The sequence below is a fragment of the Salvelinus sp. IW2-2015 genome, linkage group LG7, assembly GCF_002910315.2.
Source record: "Salvelinus sp. IW2-2015 linkage group LG7, ASM291031v2, whole genome shotgun sequence".
NCBI lineage: Eukaryota > Metazoa > Chordata > Actinopteri > Salmoniformes > Salmonidae > Salvelinus > Salvelinus sp. IW2-2015.
Window position 1 is genome coordinate 31,744,650 of NC_036847.1, and position 26,276 is coordinate 31,770,925.

Consider the following 26,276-nt stretch of genomic DNA (forward strand, 5'->3'; position numbering starts at 1 on the left):
TAATAGTCATGTTCTATTTAATTAGTCAGGTCCATAAATATTTGGACATTGACCAAGGTATTATTATTTTAGCTGTGTCACGTCTACTCCCGCTCCTTCTCTCTGGTGCTCATTGTCGCCAGTTTGCTCATCATTATGCACACCTGTCACCGTCATTACACGCACCTGCGCTTCATGAGACTCACCTGGACCTGATTACCTCCCCTATATCTGTCACTCCCTTTGGTTCTTTCCCCAGACGTTATTTATTCTGTTTCTGTGTTTATGTCTGTACGCTACTCGTGGTTTGTTCCATTTATTATTAAATTCACTCCCTGTACTTGCTTCCCGACTCCCAGCATACACGTTACAAGCCGTCTACCACAGCATATGAATTTCACTTGCTGAAGGCAAACGCCCCAAGAACAAGCAGGAACTGCAGTAAAGGCAGAGCATCACCAGGGAAGAAACCCAGCATCTGGTGATGTCTAAGTATTAAAACTCACAATTTAATTTATGATTGTTAGTTTGTCCAATTACTTTTGAGCCCCTAAAATTGGAGGGATATGTATAAAAATGGTTGTAATTCCTACACGGTTCATACAATAATGTTGACACAACCCTTATATTAAAGATGAAGGTCTACACTTAAAGCACTTCTTTATCCTTTCAAATCCATTGTGGCGTACAGAACCAAAATTATACAAATTGTGTCACTGTCCAAATACTTATGGACTTGACTGTATATGGGGCAAAGGTTACAAAATTACAGTACATTTCCCAGAATCCCCAGGTATTCCACAAATCCTGGTTGAAGGATTCCCGGTTTTCCTGCTTATTCATTCCTGTTTCTGGGAACCTTCCAACCGGGATTTCTGGGAAAGTTATTGGTAATTTTGTAACCCTGAATGGGGGGGGGGTCTCTGTGTCGGTCTCATAATACAGATGCTAATGCCAACGCTGCCCTGAGCCCCATAGAAAAACATTACTCATACAATACTCTCCATGGCAGATGCTGTGCTCTTCTCTGTCACTTTGGGATATGGAGACTGGGGTGTGGGGAGGCAATGTTGTATAGTGTTGTAGAGAGAGGGTTTGGTGCTGCTGAAGCTGCTTACCAAGCACGCTGCTGTCATTTTGGAGAGTATCGCCCTCTGGTGGGGACTAGGAGAATGACATGGAGGTGTGGATTCTGTCATACGCAACAAGGACATTCTGTACATTGAAACATGTCAAATAAAGTCACACACACGTGTTTAGCCAATGTTATTGCAGGTGTAGCGAAATGCTTGTGAAATAATTAACAGATTTTTTTGACTGCTCAATAAACAGTCATATAATTGAGATTAATTAGTATATACAGTGCCTTCGGAAGGTATTCAGACCCCTTGACTTTTTCCACATTTTGTTACGTTACAGCCTTATTCTAAAATGGATTAAAAATAAATCCTCAGCAATCTACCTGAAAACAGGTTTTTATACATTTTTGCAAATGTATTAAAAATACAAAACAGAACTACCTTATTTACATAAGTATTCAGACTCGAAATTGAGTCCATCCTGTTTCCATTGTCATCCTTGAGATGTTTCTACAACTTGGAGTCCACCTGTGGTAAATTCAATTGATTGGACATGATTTGGAAAGGCACACACCTTTCTATATAAGGTCCCACAGTTGACAGTGCATGTCAGAGAAAAAACCAAGCCATGAGGTCAAAAGAATTCAATCAGTCAAATGTATTTTTAAAGCCCTTCTTACATCAGCTGATGTCTCAAAGTGCTGTACAGAAACCCAGCCTAAAACCCCAAACAGCAAGCAATGCAGGTGTAGAAGCACGGTGGCTAGGAAAACCCCCCTAGAAAGGCAGAAACCTAGGAGGAAACCTAGAGAGGAACCAGGCTATGAAGGGTGGCCAGTCCTCTTCTGGCTGTGCCGGGTAGAGATTATAACAGAACATGGGCAAGATGTTCAAATGTTCATAGATGACCAGCAGGGTCAGATAGTAATAATCAGCACCTCAGAAGTAAATGTCAGTTGGCTTTTCATAGCCGATCATTCAGAGTATCTCTACCGCACCTGCTGTCTCTAGAGAGTTGAAAACAGCAGGTCTGGGACAGGTAGCACGTCCAGTGAACAGGTCAGGGTTCCATAGTCGCAGGCAGAACAGTTGAAACTGGAACAGCAGCAAGGCCAGGTGAACTGGGGACAGCAAGRAGTCATCAGGCCAGGTAGTCCTGAGGCATGGTCCTAGGGCTCAGGTCCTCCGAGAGAACGAGAGAGAGAGAGACAAAGAGAAATAGAGAGATCACACTTTAATTCACACAGGACACCGGACACCTAGCCACCCGACACATAAATTATTGCAGCATAAACACTTGAGGCTGAGACAGGAGGGGTCGGGAGACACTGTGGCCCCGTCCGACGATACCCCTGGACAGGGCAAAACAGGCAGGATATAACCTCACCCACTTGGCCAAAGCACAGCCCTCACACCGCTAGAGGGATATCTTCAACCACCTAGTTACTATCCTGAGACAAGAGCAAGTATAGCCCACAAAGATCTCCCCCACGGCACAAATTGTCCATAGAGCTCCGGATTGTGCAGAGGCACAGATCTAGGGAAGGGTACATAAAAATGTCTGCAGCATTAAAAGGTCCCCAAGAACATAGTGGCCTCCATCATTCCTAAATGGAAGAAGTTTGGAACCACCAAGACTCCTCCTAGAGCTGGCCCCCTGTTCAAACGGAGCAAATGGGGGAGAAGGGCCTTGGTCAGGGAGGTGAACAAGAACCCAATGGTCATTCTGACAGAGCTCCAGACTTCCTCTGTGGAGAAGGGAGAACCTTCCAGAAGGACAACCATCTCTGCAGCACTCCACCAATCAGGCCTTTATGGTAGAGTGGCCAGACGGAAGCCACTCCTCAGTAAAAGGCACATGACAGCCCACTTGGAGTTTGCCAAAAGGCGCCTAAAGACTTTCAGACGATGAGAAACAAGATTCTCTGGTCTGATGAAACCAAGATTTAACTCTTTGGACTGAATGCCAAGTGTCACGTCTGGAGGAAACCAGGCTCCATAGCTATGGTGAAGCATGGTGCTGGCAGCATCATGCTGTGGGGATGTTTTTCAGCAGCAGGGACTGGGAGACCACTCAGGATCRGGGGAAAGATGAACAGAGCAAAGTACAGAGAGATCCTTGATGAAAACCTGCTCCAGAGCGCTTCGGACCTCAAACTGGGGAGAAGGTTCACCTTCCAACAGGACAATGACCCTAAGCACATAGCCAAGACAACACAGGAGTGGATGTCTCTGAATGTTATTGAATGTCCCAGCCAAAGCCCAGACTTGAACCCAATGGAACATCTCTGGAAAGACCTGAAAATAGATGTGCAGCGACGCTCCCCAGCCAACCTGACAGAGGTTGAGAGAATCTGCATAGAAGAATAGGAGAAACTCCTCAAATACAGGTGTGCCAAGCTTGTAGCATCATATCCAAGACTCAAGGCTATAATCGCTGCCAAAGGTGCCTCAACAAAGTACTGAGCAAAGGGTCTTGCAAAAATTTCTAAAAACCAGTTTTTGCTTTGTCATTATGGGGTATTGGGTGTAGATTAATGAGGGGAAAAAACTATTTAATCCATTTTAGAATAAGGCTGTAACGTAACAAAATGTGGAAAAGTCAAGGGGTCTGAAAACTTTCCGAATGCACTGTACGTCACCAGTTGCTCCTAGGCCTACTGTACAAGCATGCTACAATGAAAAATAGTCTTGCTATAACTTTAGCTGTATAACAGGGTGAAAAACAGGTTCATAAATGTAGTATATTCACAATGTGATGCTATTTACATAGTAATAAATAATACACAATGAATACCACCAAACAGAACAAAACTTTTTTTTATTCAAGTATTAAAATGTAAACCACATTATTTTTTGAATATTAACAGACTCATAAAATACAAATCAACACAATTAGAAAAGCAAAACTTGAACTTGCATTTTAACAATCAATTTGCAATGTGCAACTCTTTTCAGTATTGATTAATTCCCCTGTATCCCAACACCCAGTTCACTGCATAGAAATATTTGCACGGTAGCTTGATTTAAACTACTATTCATGTCTCCCAAAGATATTTCAGTTGGTCCCTAAACAAAAAATGGTATACGTCCCAAAGTGAACACTATTTCCTACGTAGTGCACTTCTGAGCACCCGATTCTCAATATAGTCCACTATATTTGACCCCCCCATCCAGTTGACCAGAGCCCTGTAGTGCAATCTATAGGAAATAGGGTGCCATTTGATACAGTTGAAGTCAGAAGTTTACATACACCTTAGCCAAATAAATTTAAACTCAGTTTTTCACAATTCTTGACATCTAATCCTAGTAAAAATTCAGTTAGGGTCACCACATTATTTTAAGACTGAAATGTCAGAATAATAGTAGAGAATCATTTCAGCTTTTAATTCTTTCATCACATTCCCGGTGGGTCAGAAGTTTACACACACTCAATTAGTAATTGGTAGCATTGCCTTTAAATGGTTTAACTTGGGTCAAACATTTGGGGTAGCCTTCCACAAGCTTCCCACAATAAGTTAGGTGAATTTTGGCCCATTCCTCCTGACAGAGCTGGTGTAACCGAGTCAGAATTGTAGGCCTCCTTGCTCACACACGCTTTTTCAGTTCTACCCACTTTTCTATGGGATTGAGGTCAGGGCTTTGTGATGGCCACTCCAATACCTTGACATTGTTGTCCTTAAGCCATTTTGCCACAACTTTGGAAGTATGCTTGGGTCATTGTCCATTTGGAAGACCCATTTGCGACCAAGCTTTAACTTCCTGACTGATGTCTTGCTTCAATATATCCACATCATTTTCCTGCCCATGATGCCATCTATTTTGTTGAAGTGCACCAGTCCCTCCTGCAGCAAAGCACCCCCACAACATGATGTTGCCACCCCGTGCTTCACGGTTGGGATGGTGTTCTTCGCCTTGCAAGCATCCCCTCTTTCCTCCAAACATAACGATGGTCATTACGGCCAAACAGTTTTATTTTTGTTTCATCAGACATTTATCCAAAAGTAGGATCTTTGTCCACATGTGTAGTTGCAAACCAGTCTGACTTTTTTATGGCGGTTTTTGGAGCAGTGGCTTCTTCCTTGCTGAGCGGCCTTTCAGGTTGTATCGTTATAGGACTCATTTTACTGTGGATATAGATACTTTTATACCCGTTTCCTCCAGCATCTTTACAAGGTGCTTTGATTTTGTTCTGGGATTGATTTGCACTTTTCACACCAAAGTACATTCATCTCTAGGAGACAGAACGTTCTACTTCTCGTGCGCTATGGCGGCTGCGTAGTCCCATGGTGTTTATACTTGTGTACTATTGTTTGTACAGATGAACGTGGTACCTTCAGGCATTTGGAAATTGCTCCCAAGGATGAAGCATTTTTTTCTGAGGTCTTGGCTGATTTCTTTTGATTTTCCCATGATGTCAAGCAAAGAGGCACTGAGTTTGAGATAGGCCTTGAAATGCATCCACAGGTACACCGCCAATTGACTCAAATGATGTCAATTAGCCTATCAGAAGCTTCTAAAGCCATGACATCCTTTCTGGAATTTTTCCAAGCTGTTTAAAGGCACAGTCAACTTAGTGTATGTAAACTTCTGACCCACTGGAATTGTGATACAGTGAATAAGTGAAATAATCTGTCTAATTTTTTGTGTGAAAAATTACTTGTGTCATGCACAAAGTAGATGTCCTAACCGACTTAACAAAACTATAGTTCGTAAACAAATTTGTGGAGTGGTTGAAAAACGAGTTTTAATGACTCCAACCTAAGTGTATGTAAACTTCCGACTTTAACTGTATATAGCAAACGAAAAGGATATTTCATGAACGTATGGGCCTAGTAAACTCAGCAAAAAAGAAACATCCCTTTTTCAGGACCCTGTCTTTCAACGATAATTCGTAAAAATCCAAATAACGTCACAGATCTTCATTGTAAAGGATTTAAACACGTTTTCCCATGCTTGTTAAATAAACCATAAACAATTAATGAACATGCACCTGTGGAACGGTAGTCAAGACACCAACAGCTTACAGACAATTAAGGTCACAGTTAAGAAAACTTAGGACACTAAAGAGGCCTTTCTACTGACTATGAAAAACACCAAAAGAAAGATGCCCAGGGTCCCTGCTCATCTGTGTGAATGTGCCTTAGGCATGCTGCAAGGAGGCATGAGGACTGGGGAAATAAATTGCAACGTCCGAACTGTGAGACGCCTAAGACAGCTCTACAAGGAGACAGGACAGACAGCTGATTATCCTCGCAGTGGCAGACCACGTGTAACAACACCTGCACAGGATCGATACATCCGAACATCACACCTGCGGGACAGGTACAGGATGGCAACAACAACTGCCCGAGTTACACCAGGAACGCACAAACCCTCCATCAGCGCTCAGACTGTCCGCAATAGGCTGAGAGAGGCTGGACTGAGGGCTTGTAGGCCTGTTGTAAGGAAGATCCTCACCAGACATCACCAGCAACAACTATGTCACTATGGGCACAAACCCATCGTTGCTGGACTAGACAGGACTGGCAAAAAGTGCTCTTCATTGACGAGTCGCGGTTTTGTCTCACCATGGTCGGATTCGCGTTTATCGTCGAAGGAATGAGTGTTACACAGAGGCCTGTACTCTGGAGCGGGATCGATTTGGAGGTGGAGGTCCATCATGGTCTGGGGCGGTGTGTCACAGCATCATCGGACTGAGCTTGTTGTCATTGCAGGCAATATCAACGCTGTGCGTTACAGGGAAGACATCCTCCTCCCTCATGTGGTACCCTTCCTGCAGGCTCATCCTAACATGACCCTCCAGCATGACAATGCCACCAGCCATACTGCTCGTTCTGTGCGTGATTTCCTGCAAGACAGGAACGTCAGTGTTCTGCCATGGCCAGCGAAGAGGCCGGAACTCAATCCCATTGAGCACGTCTGGGACCTGTTGGATCGGAGGATGAGGGCTAGGGCCATTCCCCCCCAGAAATGTCCAGGAACTTGCAGGTGCCTTGGTGGAAGAATGGGGTAACATCTCACAGCAAGAACTGGCAAATCTGGTGCAGGTCATGAGGAGGAGATGCACGGCCACACCAGATACTGACTGTTACTGTAACTTTTGATTTTGACCCACCCCTTTGTTCAGGGACACATTCAATTTCTGTTAGTCACATGTCTGGAACTTGTTCAGTTTATGTCTCAGTGGTTGAATCATATGTTCATTCAAATATTTACACACGTTAAGTTTGCTGAAAATAAACGCAGTTGACAGTGAGGACGTTTCTTTTTTTGCTGAGTTTATATTATTTTACATCATCTGACTGCAGACAAATGAATAGGAGAAGGTAACAGAATAGAGTCACTAGACCAGGACTCTCAAACCCTGTTTCTGGAGAGCTACCGTTCTGTAGGTTCATTCCAACCCTAATCTAGCACACCGGATTCCAAAAACATAGCTAGTTGATGAGCTGAATCAGGTTAGTTACAACTGGGGTTGGAGTGAAAACCTACAGGAGGGTAGCTCTCAAGAACATGGTTAGAGTGAAAACCTACAGGAGGGTAGCTCTCCGGGAACAGGGTTGGAGAGCACTGCACTATCTATATGCATCATTTTCTCATGCAAAATGACTCTTTCACACACAGAGCTTGATAATTTGTGAGTGAGGCTACGTCGTTGGACTGCTTTCATCTGACATATCACAGAAAAACTCATGCAGATACACATCAGTATATATATATATTCTCAAAAAACAGTAGAAAGCCAGATAACACAACGCTGCTGAGTCTCACCCTCCAAATAACAATTAAGACAGTCTAGTAAAAAGACATGCTTTTCATGAATTAACATCAACATGATCCACTGTCTTCAAACTAGAATATAGGCACGCTAACAGTTAGATAAATGTATCAAAACAAGGGAACTAAATACATCACTGACAATACCGCTGTAAGGGAGTGCAGGAGTTTCCTCAACATTTTCATATCACAGGTAACTATTTTGTTAATCCTAGATTATTCCCGTAGAAGACAAATGTGAATTACAGCAGATAGATACCTCATTATTTATGAGACAATCATCAAACAAACGTCTCCTGGTCAGATAGGGCTTGCATCCAAAATGGTACACTATTCCCTACACTACTTTGGACCAGAGTCCTATATTAGTGCCCTACATTTGACCAGAAGCCTATGGGCACTATTACTCTATATAGGGAATAGGGTGCCATTTCAGCCAGGGTCAGAGGTAATAAATATACAGCCCTATTGTGCATTTGATTTGGTTTAAGTGGTTCGACATCACGCCCTTCTTATTTGACATCATCAAGTAAATCTGGTTATTAGAAAATGAGGAGTGCTGACTGACTGGAAATCAAACTGAACTCCGTTCAAAACCTGGTCTCCTATTCGTTAAGCTTGTCAGAGTATGAGTGCTGACCTAGGATCAGGGTCCCTTACTCATTCATTATGATTGAAAAGGCCACACTGATCCTACATCAGCCCTACTACTCTGAGACACTTTGTGAATACAGGTCCTGGGAGGGATAACATCTTAGAGTAGAGAAACAACCGAGGGGAGAGAGGAGAGAGAGAGCAAGGGACGGTCAGGAATGACAATGAATCTCATACTTAGTAGTCAGTCTATCTGGACATTCCTGGTTCATCAGCTAGAACCGAACGGTGCAGCAGAGAGAGACATCAAATAGAAAACATTCTTCCTATTTAAGTAAAAAGGAGAAGAAATCAAAGGAGAGGAAGATCAAAAGGGAAATGAAGGGCTCTAAGCAAATTGACATCAACTTATAGCTACCAGGCTATTAGCTTCACGGCTGCTAACGACTAACGCCTGCCTGGCTTTGCTCAGAGCATTCTTCCATCTACCAGTTCCCTGAAGTGGAAGCAGAGAACCACAGAATTAGAATGATCATTCTAATTCAAAAGGATAATTCTTATTCTATGCAGAGAACAACTCCCCCTCCAACAGTGACTGAACTACTGACGGACTCCCTCCCTCCTTGACAAAGTGCCTTCGAGTGCAACTCCTTTCAGAGAAATATAATTATTTCTTTAGGAGCTTTCTATTGAAACAGACAGTACTATTCTGCCTGCCACCAACTATCTCGAGTACTGTCTTAATACAGTGTAAATAACAGGTTATTATTAACATAATTACATAAAGAAAAATATAATTATTCTACGAGAGTACTGGACAGAGCACAAATCATGTGTTTTTAACAGGTAAATAAAGAATGTGTCCCCCAGCGTGGAAATAAACATTAATATAACAGACAAAATAGGACTATTCTTTGAACTTAGGTTTCAAAATAATATTTAAGTAGTATGTACCTCCACATTATGAATCCCTATATGATAAATACTTGGATGAGTGCAGCCAAAAACGGCTCACACAGAGATTGCACTGCACTCATTTGTATGTTCTCTTCCACACAAAGTGCTGCTGGGTTGAGCCGAACTCRGAAGATAGATAACGAGGATAGGAACATAAGGGTGAATCCTAAATTCCACTTAAGTCAAATGGTCTCCAATTGACATCAATGCATGATTAGTGAAAATTCGACTGAAGTGGAAGGTAGGAGACCCCATCGAGTGGTCTTGTAGGGATATGTGGGCCTCCACTGGGTCGTACTCCTGCGGCTGCTGTGGGGCCCAGTCACATCTCGTATTCATCCGCTGCTATGCTGGGTCTAGGTCCAGGAGCCTGCAGCCTAGCAACCAGCAGCAGCAGGGCAGGATAGTCAGAGGTTCCTAAAATGTTCCTAGAATAATCATTCTAGAATCTGTACGGTCAGTCTGCAGTGATGCCTTTCTCTCTGAGTTCCTCGGTCACTCTCACCAGGTAAGTGGGGTCTGGATATCCAAAGCTGTCAGGAGAAATTAACAGAAAACCCTCAGCAGGTCAGAGAGTTGTTGTAATCAAAGAAACAGCTAGTGTTCCTTCTAAAAGCAAATGCACGACAATAATCACAATTTAACYCCCCACTACATGCTCAAAACATTTATAGCTTTCTATTGATATAAACTGGAGAAAAAAAWTTGTTACATCTCATAAGAACAAACTAAGCCATATGATTCTATTTGACTTCCATTCAAGCAGTCATCAATAGCTTTTTTCACAAAAATGTAAACATGACTTGTCACATCTCACAAACATACTTAAATCTCCAATAGCGTTCAGTAAAGACATCTGTTTCCATACCAGTGTGGTCCGCCCCATAAGGAGGTCTTGTGGTGGATGTCGTTCCAGGTAATGACGTTATGCATTCCTGTGGTCATGGAGGTCCCTATGGTGAAGATGAGGCGCTGCTCGAAGGCCCGGCGGAGCAGGCCCAGGACCCGGTTCCCCTCTGGGCTGTCTGGGAGGTAAGCYACGCGGTCCGTCCCAGGGTACCTCACCCCCGGGTTAGGGTGCTCCAGCTGCAGGACCCAGGCATAATTCAGAGGATTGTTAGAAAAGAACATGAACAATTATATCCACAGAAATGAAGTGAAGTGGTATAGACATTCAATAACATTACTTCAAGCATGGACTGTATTTTATTTAACTAGTCAAGTCAGTTAAGAACAAATCCTTATTTACAATGACGGCCTACACCGGCCAAACCCGGACGACGCTGGGCCAATTGTGCGCCACCCTATGGAACTCCCAATCACAGCCGGTTGTGATRCAGCCTGGATACGAACCATTAAAAGATCCAAGCTGGGATTTGTAAACATTGCTGTATTCGCCACAAATAAAAATACTAAAGAGAGATGGTTAGCAATGTAAATGATGTGTCAGATATAGGAAAACCATGAAAGGTAATGGACTAGACCAAAACTTCTTACTAGTTCCCATTTCTATACCCTTCCATGTGTCTTTAGTATACATACACACACACACACACACACACACACACACACATACATACATACATACATACATACATACATACATACATACATACATACATACATACATACTCACCGCCTGTAAACCAGGTGGGAAGCTGTAGATGATGCAGATACACCCGTAACCCTCGTGTCCTGTCAACTCCAGATCTGGGTCCCTCTCCACCATCATACACCCGGTAGCCGGCTGGGTCCCTATGAGCTGGCCGTACACCTGACGACACACAGGACACGCTCTCTTCACCTTGAAGGCCTGGTCCAGACACAACCGGCAGAATGCGTGGCCGCACCTTGGGGGGGGGGGGGGTCAAAGTGAAAGAGAGAGAACACTTTTACTTATAATTTTGAAAACATTACATAGCATCAATAGCAGTGAAGGCTGACACATTTCATGGTTTGGAAAAACCTTGAGAATTACTGAACACAAAAGTTAAATATGTAGCTATACCTCTCCAGCGTGGTCCTCTCCACCATGTCWCCCATGCAGATGGAACATGAGGTGTAGTCCTCTGCTTCACTGTGGGATTGGTTATGAGAGGAGGCCATCATACTGCAGCTGACCTCCATCTTCCTCTGTCCGGATTCGTTGTGGGACGTGGAGTTGGAGAGGACCACACAGGCCTCTTCTTCCGCTGGCTTCTTATATCTCTGTTGCTGCCTCTGAGAGCGTCTGGGCTGGGGAGGCTGAGGTGGTAGCAGGCTCCCCTCTCCATCCCCCTCCAGGACCCCCACCCCAACGCAGGGCAGCAGGGACCTCTTCCGTTTAGGACCCCCATCCTGTTTGCTCATCTCTTTCCGGGCGCAGCGGCATAAGTCTATGAAGGCCTTGCGGGTCTCGTTGGAGATGGGTCCTTCCTCCATCATCCCGGGTCCTCCCCCAGAGCGGGATCCCTCTATGGGGCGTAGCCGCACTGCGCAGCAGCCTCCCCGCTCCCCTCGGCGGATGATGCCGGCGCTCAAGCCCTGCTTGTCCTGAAAGTCTATGAGCCAGGGCTGGCCGGCGGCAGCCAGGTAGTCCCACACTGCCTGGGACACCAGCACCTCGTCACTACCCTGCCCCCCGCGCACACTCATCTCATCCGATGAAACTGCATAGGGAAATACGAGAGAAACCATTAGACACATATTCAAGCCTAACAAAAGGAAAATGTCATGCTAAACTTACTGCACCGGAGGAAAATGTACAGGAAATACACAACAGAGAGACTAACATTTCAAATAATGCAGTGAACGTAGTTGTTAACATTTGCATGATAAACAATGTTAGAGAATCCCCTGCCGAGTGTGCTGTGGGACTAAGTTCCAGCAAGCAGTGTTGCCATGTTCACTGCAATTTGACCTACTTTGAAAACAATGTCACGGGTGAAAATGTATTGTTCGCGGGTTGCGGGTTTTTGGGCTAAATTGCACCTCGGGCACCATGGCATTTCTCTTAAAAATAAAAAAATACTTTTTATATTTGAGATTCTTCAAAGTAACCATCCTTTGCCTTGACAGATTTTTGCACACTCTTGGCATTCTCTCAACCAGCTTCACCTGGAATACTTTTCCAACAGTGTTGAAGGACTTTCYACATATGCTGAGCACTTTTTGGCTGCTTTTCCGTCACTCTGCGGTCCAACTCATCCCAAACCATCTCAATTGGGTTGAGGTCGGGTTACTGTGAAGGCCAGGTTATCAGACGCAGCACTCTATCACTCTCCTGGAGGTATGTTGGGTAATTGTCCTGATGAAAAACAACTGACAGTCCCACTAAGCCCAAACCAGATGGGATGGCGTATCACTGCAGAATGCTGTGATAGTCGTGCTGGTTAATTGGTTAATTGTACCTTAATTGTACCTCTAAATAAATCACCGGCAGTGTCACCAGCAAAGCACCACCACACCATTACACCATGCTTCTCAGTGGGAACCAGACATGCAGAGATCATCCGTTCACCTACTCTGCGTCTCACAAAGACAACAGTTGGTTCCAAAAATCTCACATTTGGACTCAGACCACAGGACAGATTTCCACCTGTCTAATGTTCATTGCGCGTGTTTCTTGGCCCAAGCAAGTCTCTTCTTATTGCAGTCCCTCCAGGATTGTGCGATACTGTGATCGCATAATTCAATGCAAAAATCAACCAATCAGTGCATATTATGCAAGAGCTCACAATTTTGACCAATCCCCACACTTTTAGCGCATAAAAGGGTCCAATCAAAAGCGGGTTAGTAAATTTGACCAATTACCGCACGGTTACCGTGGAAAAAGGCCCAATTCACCCACAAGTTTTTTCCCCCTGGCCTGTCAGCGTGCGAAGATGGCTGATTGTTGATGGCTGACAGGCAGTACAATGACCAGAAATCAATCTCATTTGCCAACAAAAATAACAGTTAAAAGACCAATTTCCAAATGTTTTACATGGAAGTGGGGGGAAATTGTTTTGCATTCCGTGCAACGTTGTGCTGAAAGTCGACAATCAACAGTCACYTGGAATCAGCAAAGCATATGGAAATGTCAGAACAGTTCCCACAGCAGCAGATCTCCATGACTGACGTGGTAGCAGGGAAGACTGCGGCAAGCACTGAAAGAATCAAGGTGAGTGGCGTTTTACTCAAACTTTTACTCCGCTGACCTTGGCTTTAGTAGGGTGGTCGGCACTCTGCTCTCCCCAGTCTGTCTATGGAGAGCACGGCTCAAAGCACTGAGTGCAATTTGTCAGCTTTGCCGTTTAAAACTCTGTAAAAATTAATACGGATCACGAAAACCCAATCTTTGTTGTTTTGTTTTTTTTGAAATTGTAATATTGTTTAAAAAGTACCTGGTATCCACCACCTACAGGAAAAGTACTTGGGAGATGTCTACCTGAAGGTGAAGGAAGAACTCAAGCAACAACTTGCAGGGAAGCCAGTGACAGTCATCATTGATGAAACTCCAGATGTTAAACGAAGATGCATACTAWACATCCTCATCGCACCAYTTGAAAAGGATGCGACCTCGGGATAATTATTGCCTACCTCGTAGAGACAGTGTTTCTGGAGCAGTGCAACCATTCAAAAGTTTCCATTTCTGCAAACCTTTTGATCAGCTGAACSCATTCATGCTAAGTTCTTCGCATATGTTTTACCAGTCAGGGACAGGCAGAATAAGTTCTCAGCAGGGCAGTTTGGCCTCTACAAGGGGTTCATAGAGATGGAAACACAGATATGATTTCAATCTACATGCCTTCTACATTTGCTTAAATCATTGTCATTTATATCATTGTAATTATGCAGAAAAAGGTGACCTACATTTTTTGTAAGCCGCGATGTCATTTYACAGTGAGTATAAGTAATATTTCTTATGTTCCTCTTTTTTATTCCTTGTCATTCACAGGTGTGTGGCCGARGTGCACCACAGTCTGTAGAGAAACTCCATGAGATGTTACAAAACCAAGATCAGGTTCAGTCCCTGCAGATTCAGCTGAACATCATGACAGACAAGTGTAAAATCATCCTGCAGCTTCTCAACATCTTCCAAAGCAGACGCCCCGTGAAAACAAAGATMTTTCACTATTTAGAGGACTTGCAGATGAACATTGTGGCCAACAAATAACTACAGTATGAGGCTTGTTCACACTACTTTGATGCAGTTGACGACTTACCCTTTGCTGTGAGCACTGTTGAAGAGGCATACAGCAATGTAGAGGAARAAATKACTAAGTACAYGTCAGATGGACAGCCTKCCATGGAGTTCCTCCAWGAAGTTAGGATGTTTGATCCACGTCACATTGTGTTTATGGATGACAGTGTCCAGCTACAAGGCTATTCCATGCTTCAGTAAGGTACCGAGAGATRAACTGGGTGCCTACTTGACYAATGTAGGACCAGCAGCACTGAGAGCCACAGTGAGTGGGGTGGTGGATTTAGATATCTTCTGGGATACACTTCAAGAGAGTCTTCCTGTGYTGAGCACCCTGGCCAAACGCTACAAAGATGCAGTCTCAAACTCAGCTGATGCTGAGCGAAGCAACAGTATCTACAAGCTTGAGTTGTCCAGCCGTAGGCAATCAACCTCTTAACAACAACCTACGAGCCTTGGTCTTCATGTATCACAACTAACGACTCCGCAGTGGAGCAATTGATATGGAGGARGATAGGGAGGATGAAATGAATGATTACATTGAGATATAGGCCTAGATGAGCTTGGCCCTTGGGCATCCCTCACCTCTCATTATGTTCAGRAAAAAAAACAGCCCAAAAGATSACTTTGTCTCTAATTATTTTCACAGAAGATGAACTTGACATATGTTTTAATTTCAGATTGGACCCTAGGTGTTTCTTTTGTCCTAGTTTATTATTTTTTAGTACCTCCAGATTATGGGGGCAATCCGCAAATAAGACATTAAATCTCAAGTTCATGTCAAATTCAAGTTTTTTGTTGGAACTCTAAGAAAAATAGCTGTTTTTCAGCATTTTTGGCAGCAGAAATCACAAAACAATGTYGCGAAATCCTGGAGGGACTGTTAGTGTCATTTAGTAGTGGTTTCTTTGCAGTAATTCAATATGTGGGAACTCATTCAACACTGGAAAAGCACTCCAGGTGAAGCTGGTTGAGAGAATGCCAATAGGGTGCAAAGCTGACGTCAAGGTAAAGGGTGGCTACTTTGAATAATCTAAAATATATTTTGATTTGTTTCACACTTTGTTACTACATGATTCCATGTGTTATTTATAGTTTTGATGTCTTCACTATTATTCTACAAAAAATAAATAGTAAAAATAAAGAAAAAACATTGAATGAGTAGGTGTGTCCAAACATTTGACTGGTACTGTGTGTGTGTGTATGTATATATATATATATATATAATATATATTTCACTGTGACCTGCTGCTGACTACAAGGCAGTGAGCAGGCTGTTACTGAGTGAGTGAGTGAGTGGTGGAGAGCCAAAGGGATGTGTGTGCGTTGAAGAGTGTGCAGCAGCAGGGGCAGCTGAGTCAAAGAGACAGAGCAGCATGCGCACACATAATGACAACTTTTTAACAGTTGTAGGTAGGCTAATTAGATCGGTTATTATGGAGACACTCTTTTTCCATAAACATATTACGTGATATAACTGATATAATGGTGACAAAGCATTGGAAAAGGACTTTAGGCGCACTAGAGCTCTTTAGATCAATTCGCTCAGAGGTAGTTTAATGTAAACTGCATTCTAAATGTTGACTTTTCTTATGGATAACCGCATAAAACTAAGGGTTTTACTCGTGCTCAGTTTTTAGGGTCTGGAGCGCTGCGAGGTGGACATTTGAAATGGAAGTTATGGAACTCCCTCGCATGCTTGTGTTATGGGGGGTAAAGGTCCACAATGGAAAATTCAATTACAATGTGGAAAATGATGGGCTACATCTGCTGGCAATCAAGTAGGCTATTCATTTCTCTATGTCATTGCAGGTTACTGTTGCCTACCATTAGATACAATATATATGTTAAAATGACTATATCACTGGAGTCATTGCAAATCAATTTTGTGCCTCTTGTGTATCTGGCAACAGATTTCATAAATACGCCCTGTCCCTCGGTTGTTGTTGTAGCCTTGTGTTATTATGCATTTATTCATGGCCATATTTTGTTAATTGAAGTGGAAGTTATCAATTGTGATCAAGGTCACAGCTATATCGCGCAAATGTATCATTCTCCACATCTAATGTCAGTTTCATTGTGGACTTTTCCATAAAATTTGATTTTGGCATGTTGGCCTATCAGGGGCTATAGGCCACCTGCATCTAGCTCAGTAAACCATGACAAAGTTGAATTGCARTTATWAAMCCAGATTTTAGTCAGAAGCCTATGTCTATTGAAATAAGTCAATCTCACAAACATGCCATTTATAATGGTTTGTTGTCTCAATCTGGCACAATTTCCAGAAAATAAACTAACATTTGTTTTTTGAAGTGCTTCTTGCACAGAGATTGAGATCTTCTGTCCAACTTGCATCACTCAAACTCGCTTGCGGGATTTATCTATAGTTACGCRCAAACAGGATTTATTTACAATTATAAACTGGGTGGTTTGAGCCCTGAATGCTGATTGGTTGAAAGCCATGGTATATCAGATGTGTACCACGGAAAAGACAAAAAGGTACTTTTTCCTGTTCTAATTACGTTGGATAACAGTTTATAATAGCAATAAGTCACCTCAGGGGTTTGTGTTATATGGCCAATAAACCACAGCTGAGGGCCATGTTCCTTAGACATGGTATATTGGTCCTACTGTATACCACACCTCCTGTGGCGTTATTGCTTAATCATAGCAGTCAAAACAAGTTAAAATCGACATCCATTGATGGAATTTTTCTATTTAAACTTTTATTGAACTAGGCAAGTCAGTTAAGAACAAATTCTTATTTACAATGACGGCCTACCCTGGCCAAACCCGGACGACGCTGGGCCAATGGGACTCCCAATCACGGCCGGTTGTGATACAGCCTGGAATCGAACCATGGTCTGTAGTGACACCTGAGATGCAGTGCCTTAGATTGCTGCGCCACTCAGGAGAGTTTAATAAGGGTGATTTATCTTTACCCATGCAACATTTTTAAACTTGCAAGAATTATTATTTGATGGAAAACCAAATTTTGCTTCTTAGCCTACGTCATTCATAATGACGTAAATATTCCTTCTTAATTCACTCGATAACATTATGGAAAAAAGGTTTACTGGATAAATGTGGGTTTTCAGAAGTCATCGGGCTAGGAAWTTTAGCTAGACCTGGCAACCCTGCCAGCATGTTGTTTACAATGAGTGTACAAAACATTAGGAACATTCCATGACAGACTGACCAGGTTAAAACAATTGATGTCACCTGTTAAATCCATTTCAATCAGTGTAGATGAAGAGGAGGAGACAGGTTATAGAAAGATTGGTAAGCCTTTAGACAATTGAGACATGGATTGTGTATGTGTGCCATTCACATGGTGAATGGGCTGCTCGGCTTTTCACGGTCAACAGTTCGTATCAAAAATGGTCCAGCACATGTGGAACGCTTTCGACACCTTGTAGAGTCCATGCTCGGACAAATTGAGGCTGTTCTGAGGGCAAAATGTATTCCTAATGTCAGATGCTCATAGCTAGCCCTGTACTACTCAGACAGGACCGCTGCACACTCCTGCAAGGGTATACATATATGGCTCTGAGCCTGACAGTGTTATCATGGGTGGAATTATGTGCATGGAAGTTGTAGTTGGTGTTTCACTTGGTTTTGTGTGAGTCATAATATAACAATGTTATGTATGCTGTCTCCTTTAAAATGTACCTCTGCATTAGGTTACTTTCCTTCATATAAATACACTCCTTTCTTACACTGCCATTGTTAATTCCTTGTTAGTAAAAATGTCATTAGCCTACTGTACAATGTAATATACAGTTGAAGTCAGAAGTTTACATACATTTAGGTTGGAGTCATTAAAACTCGTTTTTCAACCACTCCACAAATTTCTTGTTAACAAACTATAGTTTTGGCAAGTCGGTTAGGACATCTACTTTGTGCATGACAAGTAATTTTTCCAACAATTGTTTACAGATTATTTCACTGTATCACAATACCAGTGGGTCAGAAGTTTACATACACTAAGTTGACTGTGCCTTCAAACAGCTCAGAATATTCCAGATAATTATGTCATGGCTTTAGAAGCTTCTGATAAATGATGTCAATTAGCCTGAGTCAATTGGAGGTGTACCTGTGGATGTATCTCAAGGTCTACCTTCAAACTCAGTGCCTCTTTGCTTGACATCATGGGAAAATCAAAAGAAATCAGCCAAGACCTCAAAAAAATAAAGTTCACCTCCACAAGTCTGGTTCATCCTTGGGCGCAATTTCCAAACGCCTGAAGGTACCACGTTCATCTGTACAAACAATAGTACACAAGTATAAACACCATGGAATGACGCAGTCATCATACCGCTCAGAAAGCAGACGCGTTCTGTCTCCTAGAGATGAACGTACTTTGGTGCAATCCAAGAACAGCAGCAAAGGACCTTGTGAAGATGCTGGAGGAAACAGGTACAAAAGTATCTATATCCACAGTAAAACGAGACCTATATCAACATAACCTGAAAGGCCGCTCAGCAAGAAAGAAGCCACTGCTCCAAAACCGCCATAAAAAAGCCAGACTACGGTTTGAAACTGCACAAAGATCATACTTCTTGGAGAAATGTCCTTTGGTCTGATGAAACAAAAATAGAACTGTTTGGCCATAATGACCATCATTACGTTTGGAGGAAAAAAGGGGACTCGCTGCCAAGCCGAAAGACACCATCCCAACCGTGAAGCACAGGGGTGGTAGCATCATGTTATGGGGGTGCTTTGCTGCAGGAGGGACTGGTTCACTTCACAAAAGATGGCTTCACGAGGGAGGAAAATTATGTGGTATATTCAAGCAACAACTTCCTGACGGATGTCTTGAGATAAAGCTTGGTCACAATGGGTCTCCAAATGGACAATGGCCCCAAGCATCACTACCAAAGTTGTGGCAAAATGGCTTAAGAACAACAAAGTCAGGTATTGGAGTGGCCATCACAAAGCCTGCATCAATCCTATAGAAAATTTTGTGGGCAGAACTGAAAAAGCGTGTGCGAGCAAGGAGGCCTACAAACTGACTCGATTACACCAGCTCTGTCAGGAGGAATGGGCAAACTTCACCCAACTTATTGTGGGTAGCTTGTGGAAGGCTACCCAAAACATTTGACCAAGTAAAACAATTTAAGGCAATGCTACCAATACTAATTGAGTGTATGTAAACTTCTGACCACTGGGAATTTGATGAAAGAAATATAAGCTGAAATAAATCCTTCTCTCTACTATTATTCTGACATTTCACATTCTTAAAATAAAGTGCTGATCCTAACTGACCTAAGACAGGGAATTTTTACTAGGATTACATGTCAGGAATTGTGAAAAACTGAGTTTAAATGTATTTGGCTAAGGTGTATGTAAACTTCCGACTTCAACTGTATGCATAGTAGATACAGTCCTTGTTATGAAGTATTTCTGTGTAACAGCTTACGGTTATTGTGCAGTGTATTATCACAAGAGTCCTTCATATTGTGCTATTGGAGTTCTAGGCCATGACATGGTTCTAGCTCATTCATGTCCTTCCACTACTCTGCTCTATCCATTGTAGCCTGTTATGTGAATATTCCCAATTCCTTCTCTGCACCTTTCAGAACCACCCCATGTACATCTTCTCCTATGTGTGAACACAATTCCTGTGTGTCAACTCTTGGGCTTCTTTATTCCCCTCTAACCGGGGGGTGTCGGTGAGTCACAACCAGTCAAATACGTAGAGCCGGGTTGCCTCTTTCAAACAGTTTCTATTGTGTTTCATCTCACCATCTTGAATAAGCATGCCCCATTCAAGAAATTTAGAACCAGGAACAGATATAGCCCTTGGTTCTCTCCTGACTTGACTGCCTTAACAACAGAAAAACATCCTATGGCGTTCTGCATTAGCATCGACAGCCCGTGATATGCAACTTTTCAGGGAAGCCAGAAACCAATATACACAGGCAGTTAGAACAGCCAAGGCTAGCTTTTTCAAGCAGAAATTTGCTTCCTGCAACACTAATTCAAAAAAGTTCTGGGACACCGTAAAGTCCATGAGAATAAGAACACCTCCTCCCAGCTTCCACCGCTCTGAAGATAGGAAACACTGTCACCACCGACAAAACCCACTATAATTGAGAATTTCAATAAGCATTTTTCTACGGCTGGCCATGCTTTCCACCTGGCTACCCTACCCCGGACAACAGCACTGCCCTCCCCTCTGCTACTCGCCCAAGCCTTCCCATTTCTCTTTCTCCCAAATACAGTCAGCTGATGTTCTAAAAGAGCTGCAAAATCTGGACCCTTACAAATCAGCCGGCTAGATAATCTGGACCCTTTCTTTCTAAAACTATCTGCTGAAATTGTGGCCACCCTTATTACTAGCCTCTTCAACCTCTCTTTCCGTGTCTTGAGATTCCCAAAGATTGGAAAGCAGCTGCGGTTATCCCCCTCTTCAAAGGGGGGACACTTTTGACCCTAACAGCTACAGACCTATATCTATCCTACCTGCCTTTCTAAGGTCTTCGAAAGCCAAGTCAACAAACAGATTACCGACCATTTCGAATCCCACCATACCTTCTCCGCTATGCAATCTGGTTTCAGAGCTGGTCATGGTGCACCTCAGCCACGCTCAAGGTCATAAACGATATCTTAACCGCCATCGATAGGAAACAATACTGTGCAGCCGTATTCATTGACCTGGCCAAGGCTTTTGACTCTGTCAATCACCACATCCTCATCGGCAGACTCGAAGCCTTGGTTTCTCTAATGATTGCCTCGCCTGGTTCACCAACTACTTCTCTGATCGAGTTCAGTGTGTCAAATGGGAGGGTCTGTGTCCGGCCTCTGGCAGTCTCTATGGGGGTCCACAGGGTTCAATTCTTGGACCGACTCTCTTCTCTGTATACATCAATGATGTCGCTCTTGCTGCTGGTGATTCTCTGATCCACCTCTACGCGACGACACTATTCTGTAATCTTCTGGCCCTTCTTTTGACACTGTGTTAACAACCCTCCAGGCGAGCTTCAATGCCATACAACTCTCCTTCCGTGGCCTCCAATTGCTCTTAAATACAAGTAAAACTAAATGCATGCTCTTCAACCGATCGCTGCCTGCACCTGCCCGCCTGTCCAACATCACTACTCTGACGGCTCTGACTTAGAATATGTGGACAACTACAAATACCTAGGTGTCTGGTTAGACTGTAAACTCTCCTTCCAGACTCACATCAAACATCTCCAATCCAAAGTCAAATCTAGAATTGGTTCCTATTCCGCAACAAAGCATCCTTTACTCATGCTGCCAAACATACCCTTGTAAAACTGACCATCCTACCAATCCTCGACTTCGGTGATGTCATTTACAAAATAGCCTCCAAAACCCTACTCAATAAATTGGATGCAGTCTATCACAGTGCCATCCGTTTTGTCACCAAAGCCCCATATACTACCCACACTGCGACGTACTCCTCGTTGGCTGGCCCTCGCTTCATACTCGTCGCCAAACCCACTGGTTCCAGGTCATCTACAAGACCCTGCTAGGTAAAGTCCCCCTTATCTCAGCTCGCTGGTCACCATAGCAGCACCTACCTGTAGCACGCGCTCCAGCAGGTATATCTCTCTAGTCACCCCAAAACCAATTCTTCCTTTGGACGCCTCTCCTTCCAGTTCTCTGCTGCCAATGACTGGAACGAAGTACAAAAATCTCTGAGCTGGAACACTTATCTCCTCACTAGCTTTAAGCACCAGCTGTCAGAGAGCAGCTCATAGATTACTGCACCTGTACATAGCCCATCTATAATTTAGCCCAAACAACTACCTCTTTACCTACTGTATTTATTTTATTATATTTGCTCCTTTGCACCCCATTTTTCTGTCCTACTTTGCGCTTTCTCTCCACTGCAAACCAACCATTCCAGTGTTTTTTATTTTTTTTTTATTTTATTTACTTGCTGGTTGTATTCACTTCGCCTCCATGGCCTTTTTATATTTTTATATTTTATACATATATTTGTTTGCTTCACCTCCCTTATCTCACCTCACTTGCTCACATTGCATATAGACTTATTTTTTTTTTTCACTGTATTATTGACTATGTTTGTTTACTCCATGTGTAACTATGTGTTGTTGTAGTGTCGAACTGCTTTGCTTATCTTGGCCAGGTCGCAATTGTAAATGAGAACGTGTTCTCAATTTGCCTACCTGGTTAAATAAAGGTTAAATTAAAAATTAAAAAATAAATAAAATAAATCTTCTCATTTCATGCCAGTCCCATGTTATCTGTACCTTGCTATATAATGTTTGGAAAATACCTCGCACAGAGGACAGAGAGACAGTTTCATACATCCCCCTCATAATCAACAGTGGCTTGTGTTCAAAGCAAGCCACTCATGAATAGAAAACATGTCAAGTGAAATACTGAACTTAATAGCCAACATCAGAAACATAATTTAATGGGATCAGTGAGTTTGGCTACTCTCATATTCTAAATGACTCCAACTTCAGTTCATTAAACTTTCAAATGGAAATCATAGAATTGACTCCCCCCTACTCTTTACCCAAATCTCAGCCATAACAGTGCAACAATGCAATGCAGTGTGAGTTTACTAGCCTACCACAACAATCGTGACATGATGACAAAGTAATGAGATATGAGAACCCCACACATAGCCTATACGCAGCTTCCAATCAGTGCGTATATATGGACTGTTAGAGCAAAAATTAAACATGCAGCCAGGTCAAAACATTGAATTATGGATGTCCTCGGAACTGTTCAGTGAGGAATCCCTTCTTTCTGCGGGTACATTGCTGCTATTAGGCCTATGCTGCATGGAGAAGGGTGGATTTGCGGCACGCAATTCAGGGAGTTCCTGCATCTGTAGGAACCTCTCTTTAAACTTCTATTGGCCAATTTTTAAGCTAGGACAGAAAGGAGGTGGGGCGCTCCAATACAATAGGTACCATAAAGTTGAATCACAACCTCCGATAAACCCCACAGAAGAAGGGCCGATAAACCCCACAGAAGAAGGGCCGAGGGCGACAACGGTAGACGGTGTCCTTTACCCCCGCCTGTCGGTCACTAACTAGCAAGCATGCTAGCTCACTGTGTAGCCACACCTCTCGCCTAGTGTGTACCGGTCAGAGTAGCTAGCAGGAGGCGAGGGTCTGTCCAGCACTGTTTTCCCGCAGTTCTGTTAATGAAGGTGAGTGCAGGTGTTGGGCAGGCGGGTGGGAAGGTCACTGTCTAACAGTGTCGCCCCCGCCTCCCACTAGGTAGTAAGAGGTCCAGTACATAGCAGCCAGGAGGTGGGGACGAAAAACTCAGATAATACCACAGACAGAAGGGGAAATNCAGACACATCACAGGGGCAGTAAAGCTGAAGCATCATTTTAGAATGTGCTCACTACCAATATAGTGCACTAAGTTATATAGACTTATCGCTTTGCCAAAGTTTTTTAATGGCGTTGTTAGGAGTGCACGGTTGAATTGAGTTTGGGAACATATGCACTTCAAAGGAGGCGTTCCCTAACGGAAATATGCAAATACATGCTACAATGCGCCAATAGGATCTCGCTAACTCCTGCTTAGCTTTGCCCACCTCCTTGCTTGTTCTGCCCACTATGCTTCATACTCCCAAAAATGACACACATTAACTATCTTGGGTTAGTTATAAATATCTTTGATAATACTTTTATTTCCCTTTTGACACACTATTGTTTGCATGAGAAAATGAGAGCTAGCGCCAAATGATTCGCAAACCGTTACAAAGTAACAACTGTGTAGCTAACATGTTTGTTTCCATATGGAGCGCGTGTGTTTAGTGTCAGTGGTCGCAGCACACCTCAAAGCTACAACAGGCTGGCAGACAGTAGTTATCGCGACACTGCTGAAAGGAACGTATCCGCTGTTCTGAAATGCAGACTGAGTAAACAAAGGAAACTGCGCCTACCTCAATCCGATCCTCTATCCATCAACACGTTTAGCTGTTAGCTGTATTTTACCTCTGACAGTCGTATGAAACAAGTGTAAATAAATATGATTTATTAGATGGTTACCTTGCGATCCCATATATTCCCTTCAATCGAGAAAATATCCCCCTGTTGAACACAGAGAAAAACTGAAGTAGTAAACATTGACACACGTCAGATAACATTCGCTTACTTTAGAATTCAGCAGCGAGGAACCAAACGATTCTGTTCAAATTCCTAAGTGGCACGTCCATAATCATTTTACTAAATAGAATGCGGCGTGGGGTAAATTGTCTCACCTTTTGCCGTAGCTGTCAGATGAGTTTTAGAGATTATGGAACTAGCTACACCATCTTCCATTGGACGAGGCCTGAAAATCGTGTACTGCAGTGGATATGTTGATAAGTATTTTGTAGTCAAGACATACTTAATATCCACTCTAAGCTATCCGTAACGTTAGCTAACAATTCATCCGAGTCCCCTGCTCGCTCGCTACTGGAGTTTGACTTCCTATTTCCACGTCCTTGAGACAGACTACTACAACATCAACCCCTACTTACAGACTAGGCTACGATTCCATGTTAGCTGTTTCATTCGGCTTGTGACAGCTGCATACTCAAGACAAATACTTACAGAAATTGTTTGCACTTCCAACCATGTCTTAGCCTTTAAAGTCCATGGCCGTGTTTGAGAGCATCATGTCCACGATGCATTGTGGGTAAATGGTGAACGATTGACTGATCTACAAATAATAATGAGTGTTTTTTTTATGAAGCAAGGTGATTTGTAGACCAGTCAGTCGGTAGTCTTCTGCAATGTCGATCGAGCTCAATGTCTGACAGTTTAATGACGAGCCAAACATAAGCAGGAAGTTCGTCATAAGAACCCTCTGTGATTGGTAAAAAACATTTAGGCAAGGGTGTGATGGGACTGAATCATCTTCTAGAGCAATTCAGGGAAATCCACAGACGCACTTCTAAGCACACATAATGTATTTGTAGCACATGCATTACCTGAGTGAAACGCCCTATTTAACAATGTAAGATTGGGCAAGTCCATGGAGTGGAATTCTCAATTCAATTCAATTCAAGGGGCTTTATTTACATTTACATTTAAGTCATTTAGCAGACGCTCTTATCCAGAGCGACTTACAAATTGGTGCATTCACCTTATGATATCCAGTGGAACAACCACTTTACAATTGGCATGGGAAACATGTGTTAACATTGCCAAAGCAAGTGAGGTAGATATTATACAAAAGTGAAATAAACAATACAAATTAACAGTAAACATTACACATACAGAAGTTTCAAAACAATAAAGACATTACAAATGTTATATTATATATATACAGTGTTGTAACAATGTACAAATGGTTAAAGCACACAAGTTAAAATAAATAAGCATAAATATGGGTTGTATTTACAATGGTGTTTGTTCACTGGTTGCCCTTTTCTTGTGGCAACAGGTCACAAATCTTGCTGCTGTGATGGCACACTGTGGAATTTCTCCCAGTAGATATGGGAGTTTATCAAAATTGGATTTGTTTTCAAATTCTTTGTGGATCTGTGTAATCTGAGGGAAATATGTCCTGTCTCTTATACACATCTAGATGTGTATAAGAGACAGCATTTTGTGGGCAGTGTGCACATAGCCTGTCTTCTCTTGAGAGCCATGTCTGCCTACGGCGGCCTTTCTCAATAGCAAGGCTATGCTCACTGAGTCTGTACATAGTCAAAGCTTTCCTTAAGTTTGGGTCAGTCACAGTGGTCAGGTATTCTGCCACTGTGTACT

At 42.9% G+C, this 26,276-nt stretch overlaps 1 protein-coding gene across 3 annotated transcripts; it reads right to left on the reverse strand.

The window, feature by feature from the left end:
- Nucleotides 1-4,920: 4,920 nt before the first annotated feature.
- On the reverse strand, nucleotides 4,921-25,309 carry LOC111966828 (probable E3 ubiquitin-protein ligase DTX3). Of its 3 annotated transcripts, XM_023991778.2 has the most exons (7): nucleotides 25,116-25,309; nucleotides 24,782-24,866; nucleotides 24,570-24,611; nucleotides 11,398-12,037; nucleotides 11,026-11,239; nucleotides 10,258-10,475; nucleotides 4,921-9,922 (listed from the first exon to the last, which is right to left on the reverse strand). In XM_023991778.2, the coding sequence occupies exons 3-7, from the start codon at nucleotides 24,580-24,582 to the stop codon at nucleotides 9,847-9,849; spliced, it is 1,161 nt and encodes a 386-aa protein (XP_023847546.1). In that variant the 5' UTR covers nucleotides 24,583-24,611; nucleotides 24,782-24,866; nucleotides 25,116-25,309; the 3' UTR covers nucleotides 4,921-9,846. The 3 variants fall into 3 exon arrangements, with proteins under 3 accessions (XP_023847546.1, XP_023847548.1, XP_023847545.1); XM_023991780.2 differs by lacking the exon at nucleotides 24,782-24,866; XM_023991777.2 differs by lacking the exons at nucleotides 24,570-24,611; nucleotides 24,782-24,866.
- Between the last annotated feature and the right edge of the window lie 967 nt (nucleotides 25,310-26,276).